Raw genomic sequence first — 16,061 nt, 5'->3', positions numbered from 1 at the left:
ATATTCACTACCAGGTGAAGGGTGGGGCTTGGGAAGAAACATTCCAGGTACTGAAAAAGGCCAGGGAGAGAAGAGGAAGCGGTGAAGCGCCTCAGCCAGTCCACCATAGCTGAGGGAGTCGACCAGTCCTGCTGAGCTAGGAAATCTTGTGTGTCCTGACTTTACTCTTTTTCGAGTTCTTTAGGTCTGGTATGAATTATCAAGTAAGCTTTTCAGGACAATGTAAGTGGTATATTTCTGAGTCCTTACAGAGTAGATTGTGTACCTTCTCACAATGAAGACAACTTGGGTAGGAATAACGAACTTGTTTTAGTAAAGCTTCGATGAAGAACCCTTGGTGACTTTTCTGTCTTGGCATCTGACTCTCTTGTTAACCCTTGAACAACATGTAAAGAGCTTCATAGATCCACTTCTGTATGTACTTTTGCAGGGAGATTTGTAACACTTTTAAAACACTTTTGCAGGTGAATGGTGTAGCCTAGACAGTGAAAAGTGTGAGAGAAATGCCATTAATGCAGAAAATATATACAGATCTGTTCTGAAAGTTCAAATCCATCTGCTCACGGCCAAGGGAATATCAAGATGCAGCACTGAATCTCCATCAGTTCATCCTCTGCACTGGCACAGCACACTCTAGAATACTGCAACCATTGCTGTCCCCATGCACGCCTTTCAGTATCCACTTGAGCCACCATGTGGTGACAGACACATCTCCAGGCAAGCAGCCAGTCTTCCGTAAACTGCATATCACAGTCACATGTGATCTCCCATTTTGCACCATATATGATGCATATAACATACAAAATACGTGTTGATTTAACTTCATGTTATCGCTAAGGCCTCCAGTCAGCAGCAGGCTATGGTAAGTGCTGGAAGAGTCAAATCTTTGACTGGGTTAGCTGCCCCCACCACCCTGTTCAAGGATCAGCTGTATATTCCTTCCATTATTTCAGTGCTTGGTCTTTTCCATGACTTACATTCACCCATTTTCTTTCAACAGCCATTTGTGGAGAGAAACAAGTAGCTGTTGGATATTTCGGAAGCCCATTTCTTCCTGTTAATTTTAAGGCAAAGATGGAATAGATCTAATGTTTTTATGGTATCTGAACTGAATACAAGTGGAGGCCAACTTAAAGTATTTTTAAATTTTAAATCCGTTTAATAAACTTGAATATGTCTGTCCTCTCTTAACACACCTGCATTCATGATAATCAAATAAACAGCATAAAATTAAGTATCAAAGATGATTTTGATGTACAACCAGAGAATGAAAGTTGTGCCCCATTTGTGTACAATGAATCAAAAATAATTAGAAAGATGACTTTGAAAGGCTCAAGCCTTGGTTTGCTGAGTTTTTTCATGTATTTTGACTTTTCTAAATATATTTTTTCTTCATCAGTTTGGTTTTGTTTTTTTTAACCTATCAATATATGGTGACTCTCCAGATATTGAGGGGGCCTTGCGTTCCCAGAATAAGCCCACTTTGTTGTGGTGTTAATTGTTTACAAATGTTTCTGAATGTTATCTGGTGATATTATATATTACTTCTGGTTCATGAGAGCTACCAGTCCAAAGTTTTTCCACATAGGACAGTGCTGGTCTAAACTGAAGTAGAAAGTCACCTTTCTCTTGCATTATCTGGAAGAGATTATGTAGAATTGGTGTTAACCATTCTTTACCGTGTTTAGTACAAAACAACCATTTGCACCTGGAGATTTCTTTTTAGGAAATTCTACATCCACTCATTAAATTTATTTAGCAATTAAACTACATCAGTGGTTTTTAATGAATTGGTCCATGTATTTACTTTGTTGAACTGGTATGAAGTTGTAATATCCTTTTTTGTCCTTTTAATGCTTGTAAGGATTTGTCATTCTCTACCTTAGTAATTAGTTTTCTGTCTTTTCTGTCAGTCTTGCTGCCAATCAAAATCTTCAAAAAAACATCTGGTTCATTTATTTTAACTGGTTTTCTGTCTTCAATTTAGTCGATTTCTGCACTTGGCCCTTTATTTCTTGTTTCTTGAGATGGAGTTTAAGTTTCTTATTTGCTTCTGTAAGTATTTTGTGTTATACTCTAAGCACTGCTTTAGCTGCACCCTATGTGTTTTGAAATGTTGTATTTTCATATTATTCAATGTATATTTTTTTTCTGTCATCTTTGATCAAGAGATTTAGAGATGCACTGTTTTTAAGTTCCAGTTTGGGAATTTTCCTTTTGTCTTTCTGTTGTTAACTTGAAGCTTGGTTCCATTGTGGTCCAAGAACATGCTGCATGTGATTTCCATTCCTTTCAATGTTCCGTGATCCAGAATATGACATAGCTCAATAATGTTCCATCGCTACATGCAAAGAATGAGTAATCTGTTGCTGGGTGGAGTGTACTGTTCCTAGGAGTTCTGCATATGTATTTTTCTTTTAGTTCTATTAGTTTTTACTTCATGAATTTTACATCTCTTACCAGGTACATGCACATTTAAGATTCTTGTATCCTTTTGGCATATTGACCCTTTATTATTAAGCAGTGTTCATCTGTCCCTGGTATGTTGTAGTTCATCTAATAGTAATACCACTTCAAGCCTTTTCTTTTAAATTGGTATTTGCTAGATATATTTTTCCATTCATTTACTTTAAATTTACCTATGTAATCATATTTAAATGTTTCAGGTAGCATATAGTTAAAAGGCTATTTTAAAAATCTCAGTCACAATCTGCCAAGAATTTAGACAACTTAAATTTTGTGTTCATTGATGCATGGCAGACTTGCATTTCGTATTTGCCCCTTTTTCATTCCTGTTTCCCATTTCCCACCTTCCTGTGGTTTACCTGTCAATGTACTATTCCATTTCTCCGTGCTGGTGTTTTTCCGTGTGTTGGAGTTTCGTCGCTGTGCTGTATGGATTGCAGTGTACAGATGGAAGCTGTAGCCCACTGTATCAACATCTTGCCACTTCAAGTGAAGTCTAAGAACCTTACCACCATTTAGGCACACCTACCTTTTGTTTTATAAATTAGTTTTCTTAAATATTTCCTTTACATACATTGAGAACCATGTCAGAAGATATAATTTCACTTTAAGCCATGTAGTCTGTTTCCCCAAATGTTTATCCTTTCTGTGGTTCTTTATTCCTGATGTTCCAAATTTTGTTATCATTTCATTTGTTTGAAAAACTCCTTCAAAAATTTTCTTTATAACTAATACTTTTGTTTATTACAGCAGTTTTAGGTTTATAGAAAAACTAGAAAGTATTTAGTATCTAGTTTCCACATAGGCCTTCACCTCTCACTTTCCCTATTGACATCTTGCATATTTATGCAGTATTTTATTTACAAGTGATGAGCCAATATTGATACTTTATTATTAAAGTCTACAGTTCAGAGTTCATCATTTGTTGTGCATTTTGAAAAATGTACACTGGCTTGTGTCTGCCATTGCTATGGCAATGCCTTTGTTCCTTCCCTGAGACCAGCAAGCATGGCCTGCAGTTTGCCTTTTCCAGAACGTCCTGTATTTGGAATCACAGTGTGGAGCCTTTTCTGATAGATTTCTCTCACTTAGCAATCTGTATTTAAGGTTTCTTGCTATTTTTTTAGGCATGATTCCTTTTACTGCTGATAAATACTCCACCATATGGAGGTAGCAGCTTATCTATCTATTCATTATTTAAGTCCTTGGTTGCTTACAAGTTTGGGCAATTGGATGAATACCAGAGTGTGATTGTTGCGTCATATGGTAGGAGCATCTGACTCTATAGGAAACTGCTCAACCGTCTTTCCAAGTGGCTTTTGTGTTCCAACCAGCAATGAATAAGAATCGCTGCTACTTCATATCCTCACTAATTCTAGGTAGGGTGGTGCACCCCTAGAATCCCAGCTACTCAGGAGGCTAAGGCAGAATGTCTAGGTTGTGCGGGCAACTTAGCAAGACACTGTCTCAAAATAAAATGTAAAAAACAAACAAATGGCAGGGGGTGTAGTATAGCTCAGTGGTAGAGCAGCAGGAGACCCGGGTTCAATCCCCAGTACAGAGAGAAGAAAGTGAGAAGGTGTCTCTGTTCCCTCAGGTGATGGTGTGCTTCTGTCCATATGCATATTTGCTACCGGTATATCTGATGGTGTAGTTATTTTCCCATTATTTAAATCTAGTTGATTTCTGGTTGTTGAGTTTCAAGAGTTCTTATGTTTTAGATGGAAACCTTTATCAGTTATGATTTACGAAGATTGTGTCCCTCTCTGTGACTCATCTTTTCATTCCCTTAACATCTTCTACAGAATTGACTTTCAAGACTAATGAAGCTCAGTTTATCAGCTCTTTCCTTCTTGGATTGTGCTTTTGGTGGGGCTATGCATCCCCAAAACCCAAGGTCACTTAGGTTTTTTTCCTGTCTCCTCTTTTAGGGATTTATGGTCTTGCATTTTACATCTAGGTCTAAATTTCCAGGTGACTGGCATATATTTATTTTCATTGCTGATTTCTAACATATTGCAATCAAAGAACGCTCTGTAACATCAGTCCTTTAAAAATTGCCGAAGCTTGCCTTATGGCCCAGGAAATAGCCTAGTGTAAATATCTTCTGTGATTGAAAAGAAGAATGCATGCTGAAATTGTTGCCAAGTTTAATATATATTAAATTATTGTCATTAAAATTTTCTACACGTTTACTGATTCTTTTCTACTTTTCCTATCACTATTGAGAGATTTGATGAATTGTTCCATGCTGTCATTTTGGGCTTCGTATATTTCACCAACTTCTGCTTCATATATTTTGGGAGCATATTGTCCAGAATTATTGATAGCATCTTCATTAAACAAAACCTTTGCCGATGTGTGGGCTCTTTACCCCTCGTCACGCCTTGTATCTTAAAGATCTCTCCCCCGCCCCCCAATACGGACAGAGCCACGAGCCCTGAGTGCTGTGATGTCCACGCGGATTCCCTCCAGGACCGCAGGGAGTGCTGCCAGGTGACCGCCTTCAGCCCTCCGCCTCTGCAGGAACTGTCCTCGGCTAGCGTGCTCCACCTCAGCCCAGGCCACCCCTGCCTAGGACAGCCTGCATCTGGTGCCTGGTCAGAGTCGCAGCCCCTCCCAGGGCGCTCCTCTCCCCCTCCCCCTCCCCGGGCACTTTGCATTGGCTCTTCCCCGTGACTCCTTCCAGGTGGTTTCTGGCTTTTAGTTCCCCAGTATCTCTCTTAACTCTGTCTAGTCTGGTTTTGAACCCAGCTCCACAACCTCTAGTTATTTTCAGGGTTACATTACTTTTTTTCTTTGAAGTTGCTAAATACAGCGTGGCTCTACCTCTCAACAACTCAGATCGTCTTACTCTATACCTGATGATCTTTGTATCTGGAGTCCCTGTTTTTTTCTGTATCACAATGCCATGTCAGGAGTGTCTGCTGAACCTTTGCTAATTTGCTTTCAGAAATAACTGAGACTTGAGATGATGCTAGTTTCCTCCAGGGAGGGTTTGTTCCCCTTTTCCAGGACCTAACTATGCTATAGTCCCAGAGAGCAAAGCCTTCAGTCTTTCAGGTGAGTCCACGAAGGCACTATTGTGGCAGGCACTGAACTCTGAGCTGTGCATCTGTCACTGCCAGTCCACCGAGTGCCCTCCCTGTGCCTCTTCCCCAAGCCCAGGGGCAGTGCAGCAGCAGGTGTGGACGGGGAATGGAGCAGAGGGTGGCCATCCTGCTGCTCCCCAGAGGTGGTAGTGCTCACCTCTCCTTTCATCACTAGCGTGAGTGAAAATCCAGCAAAAATGCCTTCCGTGTGCACATCCAAACACAAATGTATCCAATGGGTGTTTGCTGTCCATGGCTGTACCTTAGCTGCAAGGAACGCTAGGTAACTAAATGTATCTAGACCTTTAAGGTTTGATGGAGGCTATTACAGGCAGAATTCTAAGGTGGGCTTGCGACCTCCATGCCCCTGGTGTCACATCTATATTATGGTGCATGGCCAAAAGAATTTTGCAGATCCGATTAAGGTCCCAAATCAGTTAATTTTGAGTCATTCATTGAAGAAGTTATCCCACCAGGCCAACCTAATTATGTGAGCTCTTTAAAAACAGTCTTCTTCCTTTGCGGGTGTAGAGCGGGGGCCAGAGAGATTCCAAGTATGAGAAGCACTCCGGCCTTGGAGACGGGAGGAACCACGGGGGAGGACCAGGAGTGCCAGCAGGCAGCCTCTGGTGGCCAGCAGGGTGGGGGCCTCAGGTCTACAAACCCAAGGGAAGAATTCTGTGCACAGCAACGCGCTGAAGGAAGTGTCAGACAGAAAGTAGCCAGCCAGCGCTTTGACTTCAGCCTTGGGAGACTCTGGGAACCCAGAGGCACTGTTGTCCTGGGTTTCTGATCACAGGACTGCAAGATGCCAAGGCAGGTTGCTTTAAGGGACTGACATCGCTGTGATCCATTATGTGGCGATGAGAACGAAGGATTCAATTTGCCTTCAACAAGCTGTACAGGAGGGAAGACAAAGGGTCAGGGGCTGGGTGGCCAAGATGAAGGTCAGGATGTGCTCCAGAGGCAGGGACCCGGGTGCCTGAGATGAGCTGTTGGGTCCTGCAGTTTGTGTCCCCTATGAGAAGCAGCAGCGTGGCCCAACCCGAGAAGATGCTCCCGTCTTCCAGGACAGCTGATGCCAGGATGTGCCCGTGGGAAAAGGTGAGTCCCTGCGACGCTGGCTACAGAAAACCGGAAGCTTAGCACCAGAACCACATTAAACCACACCGCACGAGAGGACAAGTCTATTCAAAATCTTTATAAACTCACAAACTCTGTTGAAAGTGTACAAGCAGTCTCAAGTTGCTGGAACAAAAACAGCATATTTGTTTTCCATGAACAGTCACTGCACAATTCAGAGAAGGTATTCAAAGAAAGTGAACCAGGTTTGGGAAAAAAAATACCATGTCAAGTTAAAAACAATTCACGGTTGAAAGGAAACCCTGTGAACGCGTCATGTATCTGCGCACTGCCGCCCGTCCCTAACAGAGTCCTGATCTGCCCTCTTTGATTTATAAAATGCACACATTTCCAAAACTGTTCATTTCCACTTATAAATTAATTCACAGGATTCACGCAGTTGGTTTTTTAGCTTCAACTGAGTATTAGCAAAAATAATGCAAAATGACCCCTTTGTGAGCCACGGAATTACCTTCCTTCCTAAATAAAGCGTGACACTAGGTAACTCCTTTCATTCCCTCTCCATGGGGTCACTGAAGAGGCGCTAGGCCTCCTCTGTGAGCCTGGGCTGCTCCTGCTTCATTCACAAACTTGCTTAGGCCTCGTGGAACTGGGGCCTGGAATGTCTTTGCAACAGAAGGCATGCACAGGTGACAGACGGCAACTCGAGGGTGTCCGTACCTGCCCAGGCTGGAGTGTGCAGGTCCTGTGAGCCACACACACTCACCTGGGGCCTTGCAGTTTGAGTGACTGCTCGACAGACAGGAGCCGGGACACTTAAGACACAGGTCTTAGTCCTCTGGTAATGTCTGCTCTGTCAGGTTTTCCCCTTTGTTAAAGGCAATGGAACAGAAAGGAAACACAGCTGCCAGGAAGAATCACTTCTCCCCTCCCAGTTTTCCAGGCCCTCGTTACCCCTTTACAAAACCTGCTATTTAAGTGACTTTTGTCTCTTCTTGCATGAGTTCAGAGAGACTGCAAACCCAGCAAGCAAGGCTGCTGGTGCAAAGGTCAGAACCGTTCAAGCAGGTGTCACACTGGCTTCGGGACACCGAGGCTGACTGTCCCTTCCTGGAGGCTGCGAAGGCACGTCCCAGCCAATCTCCTACTGGGAAACAAGTGGGGACGGTCAAAAGCCACGCGTCATTGAAGGCTAGGCAGCCTCAGGTCAGGTTATCAGCTCTGCTGAAAACATGGAAGACAGGCGGGATCCCTGCCCTGGCCCACCACGCCTCCCCTACGTGACCATCTGAGTTCTGTGCTACTTAAAGTGACTGGGCTTTGTTAAACTGCACTTTCCCAGGACCAACACTGAACGAGAGGCCGCAAGAAAACCCCACGCGGGTTCCTCACTTCCCTCCTAGCGAGGAAATCGCGGCACAACTTCATGTGTCACCCCCGTTTTTGGAGAAAAAGGTTTAGAAAAACTGGACAGCTTGCTTTCTGAGACCCACTGGTTCTTTCCGAAGTGAACTGGAGGCAGGAAATACATTCCTTAGGGACAAGGTGCTGCTGGCGGGAGCCGGGGCAGTGCTCCTGGGCCACAGTGCTGGGCCCCGCGTCTCGCCGGCTGTCTTCTTCCTTCGTGCCAGAATGCAGTGGCGCCAGAGCAGAGGCCACCGGAGCCCCGGGGGACGGCTCCGACAGGCAGACACCGAGCTTCCTGAACCAACTGTCCTCCTGAGAGGGCAGGACGCGGGCGCGCTCAAGGGCGAGTGTTCTCATCCCTTTAACCAAACGGGCTGCGATGGAACCAACGTAAAACCAGGCGGCACCGACTGGCCCGCCACCCCGTCCCGCAGACCTGGCGGCCACAGGCACCACGGGCTACACGTTGGTCTCCAGGCCCAGCAGGCGGCCCATCCTCTCCACGTTCTCGTCGATGGTCGTCTGGCAGGTTATCTCCTTGGCACATTCCATGGGGAACCAGCCTCTTTCTCCATCTCGAAGCCGCTCCCCCTCATACCAGCCTGCAAGGGAGCACAGAGTCTGCACCCGGCAAGACGCACCGGGGTCCCAGGAGGAGAGGGGCAGTTCATGCGAGCAGCGTCCGGCCGTGGGCTGGACACCCGGGTGACACAGGGTGAGGGCGGAGGTGAGAGAGGGAGAGGACGGGGAGGAGCAGAAGCCAAGGTGCGCGGTCTAGGGAGTCTATGAACGCGGGCTGAGCCGGGAAGCGGGTGCTTTGGGAAGGGACAGCAGGGGCAGGTTTCTTTGGAAAGGAAGGAAGAACCTCTGGAGAGGAGAGCTAGGTCGCTGGGGGACGGGAAGGAGAACAGGCTGCCCATGTTCCCTACGGATAACAAACCATGAGACCGCGACCAGGTCGAAGGCAAAGGTGCAGACGGCTGACCAACGGTAGACAGGAGTCGCAGAGGATCAAGAGGCCCCAGGGAAGCAGCGCAGAAGGGACGGGCAGCTTGGGTAAAGGCTTTCAAATGCATCGGAGTCCCCAAAACACACCCGAGTCATCTTTAGGGCTCCGAGAAGCCTCCAGTTTAGGAAGTGAGATCTCAGGAGAGAGAAGGAAGGGGACCAGGGAAGGGCAGCAGGAACACCACAGGGGGCCCTGGGTCCCGAGCGAGGGACACACCACTCACCGTCGCCCACGCGCTGATAGATGAGCGCCACGTCCCCCACCTGCAGGGAGAGCTCGTCCGGCTGCTTGGCTGTGAAGGACCTGATGATTTCCACCTGGGTCAGCGCTGGGGACAGGACACACGGAGCTTGCCATGGCTGCACCCAGCAGGCGGGCACCTGGCAGGTGCCTGCCTCCCCAGCTCCACACAACCCCGTGACCCGGACGGAGAGGCTTCCGCTGGGAGGCAGCAGCTCCGACGGCTTTACACTGCAGACGCCCAGGCCCCAGAGCCGCCTCCGCTGCCTCAGAACTCAATAACCCTGGCTCGGGAGTCGCTGGTCCCTCACACACACGCAGAGAGCAGCCCTGTGCCTGAGTAAACTGAGGCAAGAGCGTGTGACACGCCACAGTGCCGCAACTGAGGGTGGAGCGGCCGGCCCTGTGCCCTGGCTCAACCAGAGTCCCCGCTGCACCAGGAGCAGCACACCAAAGGCACAGGGGATGCCCAGATGCCCCAAATGCTGAAGCAACACGTGGAACCACCCCAGCGACGGGGTGCTGGGCCACAGGGCTGCTGCAGCCACTGTCTAACGAAGTCCGACGGCAGGCCAACCCATTCGGCTTGAATCTGTCAAAAGCTATCGTTTTTTTAGTGCTCCAGGCTGACTGTTTTGGGCCCTAAGTCTTTGGATTTGATCTTCTTTCAAACAATCACCCAAAATGCCAAAGTTAAGGAACTAAGAATAAGCACAGGACACCCTCCTTCATCACAGTGGCCCCCAGTCCTCTGGAAGAAACAGAGCACAGGTTCTTAACTCTTTTGGTACCAGGGCTTGAACTCGCGGGTACTCGACCACTGAGCCACGCCCCAGCCCTATTTTGTATTTTATTTAGAGACAGGGTCTCCCTGAGTTGCTTAGTGCCTCGTTTTGGCTGAGGCTGGCTTTGAACTCGAGATCCTCCTGCCTCAGCCTCCTGAGTGGCTGGGATTACAGGCATGCGCCACCACACCTGGATACATATGCTTAACCTGACCATGTAATAGAGAAGATCAAAAGGAATCTTTAGGTTGGAAACGTACTGTTGCTATGGAGATGACCTAACCTCAGAATCACTGCCCATTAACTCCAGCTAGGAACTTCAGAGCTTCCTAGCTCGGGCAGGGCGTTCACCACACCTGGGCTACCTCCGTCCTCCCGTGTGCATGTAAATGACGTTGGTGACATGCAGATGACTGAGCAGGCTCCAGAAGGACACCCCGGGAAGCCATGAAGCCAGTGCTGGGTGGAGGAGACCAGGCCCAGCATCCAGCAGGGGGCAGCCCACCATGCTCCCAGCAGGCTGTGGCCACCGCAGGCACTTACAGGTTCGGTCAGGAGGCTGCTTCCCGCTGCTGTGTCCCAGGGCGGTGATCCAGCGGGCCCGCTCACTCCTAAACAGGGGCAGACAGGCGGACAGCGGAGGGTCAGGGTGCTCAGGCAGATGCGAGTGCGCCAGCACCCAGCCAAGCCCTCCCAGAAAACGCTCCGGGGGCGGGGGGGACGGCCTTCACAAGTAATGTCCACCAAGAATCTGAGCACTCCAAACCCGCAGAGGACAAATCACCACCGCAAAGGACTCTCCATGGTTTGGCTGGCTGATGGCTAAGTGGAGTTTCTCACGTGACAGTGCGACATTTAGTGAAGGGCCGATCACACCAAGACCCGGTCACAGGCACCACACATCCTCGTAAACCCACATTTGATCCCACTTTCCACAAGTCCAAGTCAAGTCTGCTCCATGACGTCCCCTCCTGTCTCACACACGTACTTACCTGCCTGTCCCCTGGACAGCTGACTGCTACACATGAGCCTTACTGGAAGAGCAATCCTTTGGCTATATTTAGACTGTTCTTCCATGCTTTAAAACGATTTCATGAGCAGAGCAGAAAAAGAAAAACAGCAAGAAACGAAAGCGAGGCTCTAAAAATACAAGATGAGTTATAAATACATGACACGGAATAATGAACGAGAGACCACACGCTCAGAGAAGAGGACGGCTCCACACACAGGCATCGGCTTTGTATCTTGAAAAATTGACCCTTAGGGGCGGGGGACTCAATCCCCAGCACCACAAAGAAAAGAAGCCTTAGGACTGCAACTGATCAAGCCACACACACACACACACACACACACACTCCAACTCTTAAGAATCATGCAGCAAACCAGCGTGTCCGTGCGAGCACCCCGGGGACATCCCAGCAGAGGGGACATCCAGCGCTCCCTACACCCTCCCCAGTCGGCAGGAGGAGGCAGCGGCCAGGCAGAGGTTCTGAGGCCAGGAACCCCAACCATGCCAACTCCTGGGGGACATTCCTCCTGCTCAGAAGGGACCACACGGTCAATTATCTCCTACCCCGTGCGTGGAAAGGCGTCTTCTGCTGCACCTGCCCCTAGGCCTCCTGTCACCGTCACCCATCCTCACGCGCCCCAGGCATCCCTCCGCAGTCCCAGGTAAGCACGTCACCCAGAGCACCCCCGTCCCCGTCACGCGCGCCTTGTCTCCACCTTACTGTGCGCCAGTCACTGGAGGCACCAAGCCTGGAGCCGCTGTCAGGATGAGGCGCACGGCCACCCACCAGGCACGCGCACGGCCACCCACCAGGCACGCGCACGGCCACCCACCAGGCACGCGCACGGCCATCCACCAGGCACGCGCACGGCCATCCACCAGGCACGCGCACGGCCACCCACCAGGCACGCGCACGGCCACCCACCAGGCACGCGCACGGCCATCCACCAGGCACGCGCACGGCCATCCACCAGGCACGCACACGGCCAGACCAACCACCAGGCCAGGCCTCCGTCCAGGGGTGACCCCCACCTGATCCTGCACCACGGATGGACTCAGGAAGGACTGGGCACCACGCCGGCTGCTGTCCGCCTGGTGTCCGGCTGCTGAATGGCTCTGGCTCGGACGCCCTCTGCGCAGTGTGGGAGGCAGAGCCGCACCGCCCGCGGGAGCCGCTTCCCGGGCATGCAGGCTCCGTCCCTTTCCCGCCCGCAGCCCTGCCCTGGGGCCCTGCCGCACAGCTCTGTCACACCCAGGCCACACCAAGATCCAGGCATTCCATCCCTGTGGTCCCCCGCGCACCTCCAGAGCCTTCGCTCCCGACTGCCCCCACTCCCTGAACCCGGCCCCTGTCCACCTGCCTGCTGCCCATCCACTCTGACAGGCCAGGAGTTAGACTTGTTCTAGAAAGTCTTGGGGAGCACGTGTGTGCTGGGCACGGCCCTACGAGATCTGCACGTCGCCTCTGGCTTCGTCCGAACGTCACCACCGTGGGCTCCGCTCTTAGAGCACATCTGCAGAGGTCTGGGCTCCGAGAGCCGATCAAACAGCAGGGCGGGTAAGGACAGCGGCCCCATCGCGCACTGAACGCTCTCAGCTCAAAGAAACAAGCTGGCCCTGGCCAAGCTGGCGTGTCAAGCAGCACCACACACGCGTCCCTCAGGAAACGACGACGCTGCCCGGCTCTGAGCTTCGCCTCCGCAGGCAAAGGGCTCCCTAGTGGCTTTATGAGGAACAAGTGAAGCCCAGCTTGCTTTAGGGCGATCCCGAGCAGACACCTGCGCTCTCTCTGCTGGGACAAGACCTAGTCCACACTCAGGCTCGGACAGGATTTCCCAGTATAAAGCCCACGGAAAACCAGGCCATCTGTCACGGATGGAAGGGCTGCTGGCCAGGAGACACCTCCCTGGGCCCCAGAGCTTGGGTCATCCCCGCACGGGCTGCCTCCCCCAGAGGACTCAGCCTCCTCCTGGCCCACAGGAACCTGCGAGCGACCTGGGGCCAATCTCGCCCAGGCCGGCCCTACATCCAGCGGGCCAGAGGGAACCTTCACGGAGTGCCTGCGGCCTGGACGCTGACGGCGACTCTTGGGCCCAGCGGCCCCCCAGGGCTCCCAGGGCGGACGAGGCGCTCCTGGTTCTGAAAGCCGCGGCTTCTGGAAAGGGCTCCAAGGAGTCGGCCTCCCCCCCGGAGGCCGTCAAAACCGCAGCACTTGGGGGTGGGGGCTGTCCCCACGCAGGGACAGCACCACATCCCAGGGACGACGAAACGCGCTCCTCGGGAGACGAACCTCCAGGACGGAGGAGTGGGACGCAGACGTCCTGGGGAGTCTCCCAGCCCTGCTTCCCCAGGACACGGAAGCGCGCTCCGGGAAGCTGCGTCCAGCGCGTGTCCAGTTCAGGCTTTCCACGGGAGGGTGAGAGTGGGCACCACCAGGAACGGCCGCCCGCCACGCTCGGCCGCCCACGCTTCCTTCCTGCCACCAACCAGGCTGGGGCCGCGAGGGGAACAGAACAGGGTCTCCTGCTGGTGACTGCCCTCCACAGGGAGGAAAACCAGACTCGCGTGGACGCCCGCCCGCCCGCCACGTGCGCCACAGAGCACTCTGTCCAAGCACGTGTGCTGGCGAGAAAGTGGCGAGGCCTTCTTGAAGGATGGGTGGCCGCCATGCTGCCAGCCCGGGCCCCGTGCACAGCGTGAAGTGGAGCCTCCAGCTTCCCACTCCAGAGTGACCCTGTGGGCCCCTGCCCTGCCAGACCAAGAGCCCCGCAGGTTCAAACCGCACAGAGGCAGGAGGGGCGGGTCCAAGGCCTCACTGCAGACCCAGCCTCTGCCAGGGGAGGCCCACTGAGGAGGCAGAAGTAACAGAGGCGGGACTGCAGAGGAGGCGAGGAGGACACAGGGCGGGTGGCGGCCCCCTTTTGCCCCTCCTACAGTGGCCCTGGACCGACTGTTGCTTGCATCCGTCCTCACAGCCTGTGGTTTATCTGTGGTTTCCTTTGACACGTCTACACCAGAGGCCTCCGGGAACACGCCCTCTGGAGCACGCGGAGACCGTGAAGGTGGCTCCTTCCATTCTTCACGCGCCAACACAAGCTGACCCGCCACGGACGGACCTGGGAGGAACACCCCGGTGAACACGTCACCGCGAACCCTGAGAACGCGCCCCAGACCTGGATGCCGGCTCACCGCATCTGAGCACGCCAGCCCGAGCGGACCAGCACCCGGCCACACGGCGGCGGTGCCAACGGGGATGTGAATACTCCTGCCCGCCTGCTCCTCGGCCGCAGCCCCGGCCGGGTCCACTTCCTGCTGGTGATGATGCAGAACCTCGCTCCCTCCATCAGGCGGAAAAGACCACGGGGCCCTGGCCCGAGACGGAACGAGGGCCACACCGCAACCCGGGAGAAACAGGTTTTCCACAACGACCTTCTCCACCTTGTGCTCTTAGAGGACAGAGGGTCCCATGGAGTCAGATGCCACTGACAGTTTACCCAGCGGCTCGCTTCCTGTCGCCGATTAGTCACTAGCAGAAGCAGGAAGCGGACCAGACTCCCTGCCAACAACGCCCCCTGGTCAGCAGGCGGGGACTGTGGTCTGGGCGGCCCGGCCACCTCCCCAGGCCCGGCGCCCTGCGAAAGAGGCGGGGAGGCAGCGGCTCTGCTCAGGGGCTGAGGCGAGGACGCTGCTGAGGGAGGTGGGGGCCACCCTGAACACTCGGGGGACCCAAGCGACACCTCGCGTCCACTGCCAAGGCAGGACGCCAAGGACGGCTGGCCACGCCCGTCTCCCCTGCCACTGCAGCAGCCCACTGGGGGCAGACAAAGGGGCTCCCGCCCCACATTCCTCCCGAAGAGCCCGGGGGAAAGCGGGCAGCGCGGAACAGGCTCCCTTTGTCCCTCCAGGAAGGGCGAGTTTTTTTCTTCTTTTTCCCAGCTGCTGTCCCACGAGGGGAGGGGACAACTGGAGATCTGGGACAGCCGGGCGTCACGCCCTGCAGGGCTCAGACACGCACACGCACGGCACAGCGCGGCTGGGCATCAGGGGAAGTCACGCTCAGCAACAGCAGAAAGGGCACACGGGCTGACGGGAGGCTGTCCCTGCCCACGGCGGCCACTGTCCTCCCTGTCCTGGATGCAGAAAAGACAAGTGCACTAATTTGGGGTCAATCCCAAAAATATTTACTGGGAACCTGCTACACACAAACCAAAAAGCGGGGGTAGCAGAATGGAGGCCAGACTGGGGACAGAGCGGCCCGACTGGAGGAGGACGGTGCTCAGCAGGCTCGGGGTGCCCGGGAGAGGGGCGGTGGGCAGAAGCGGAAGACACGGCAGAGCCCCTTGCGGGAAGGCCGGGCAGAAGTGGACTATTCACAGAGGCATCAAAAATGGCGCTGAGTCTCCAGACTAGATAGCCGAGAGCAGGGCCAACGTGTAACCATGGAGCAGGACTGCACCCCAGAGCCTCCCGTGGGACAGTGTGGTGGCCCTGGGGGTGCTGTTGGGAGGTGGGGCCCAGCAGGAAGAAGCCCTGGCTGGGGGTGTGCCTTAGAAGGTTTACTGCATCTCTCCCCTCGCTCTTTTTCTCTCTGGCCACCATGAGGTGGGCAATTGCTCCACCCCTTGGCACCTGGCATGAAGTTCTGCCTCACCACAAACAGCAATGGGACCAAGGGGACCATGGATGGAACCCTCTGAAAACATGAGCTAAAACACATCTTTCCTCGTTTAGGTTGTTTTTCTCAGTTGTTTTGTCACAGTAACAGAAAGCTAACACACAATGGTACATTTACAGAAGTATATGTGTTAAGGAATAGAGTTGGGATGGGTTGTTTTGTTAAGGGGGCACTTTGGGCAGTGTTGGGGATCAAACCCAGGTCTCACATGTACTAGGCAAGTGCTCTGCCACTGAGCAACATACTCAGTCCTTTTTATTTTTCATTTTGAGTCAAGGTCTCACTAAGTTGCTGA

At 52.3% G+C, this 16,061-nt stretch overlaps 1 protein-coding gene across 1 annotated transcript in view; it reads right to left on the bottom strand.

Moving 5' to 3' along the window:
• Positions 1-6,744: 6,744 nt before the first annotated feature.
• The window catches only part of Arhgef26 (Rho guanine nucleotide exchange factor 26), a 103,543-nt gene continuing 94,226 nt past the window's right edge, over positions 6,745-16,061 (bottom strand). Inside the window, exons 12-14 of the mRNA XM_047563863.1 lie at positions 10,626-10,693; positions 9,281-9,385; positions 6,745-8,650 (exon numbers count right to left, since the gene is read on the bottom strand). Of these exons, the coding sequence (XP_047419819.1) occupies positions 8,508-8,650; positions 9,281-9,385; positions 10,626-10,693 (316 nt within the window). The 3' untranslated portion in view covers positions 6,745-8,507. The remainder of the gene's footprint in view (positions 8,651-9,280; positions 9,386-10,625; positions 10,694-16,061) is intronic.

The sequence above is a fragment of the Sciurus carolinensis genome, chromosome 9, assembly GCF_902686445.1.
Source record: "Sciurus carolinensis chromosome 9, mSciCar1.2, whole genome shotgun sequence".
Lineage (NCBI taxonomy): Eukaryota > Metazoa > Chordata > Mammalia > Rodentia > Sciuridae > Sciurus > Sciurus carolinensis.
The sequence above is the reverse complement of the archived record's forward strand: the minus strand, read 5'-3'. Positions and strand labels throughout refer to the sequence as shown.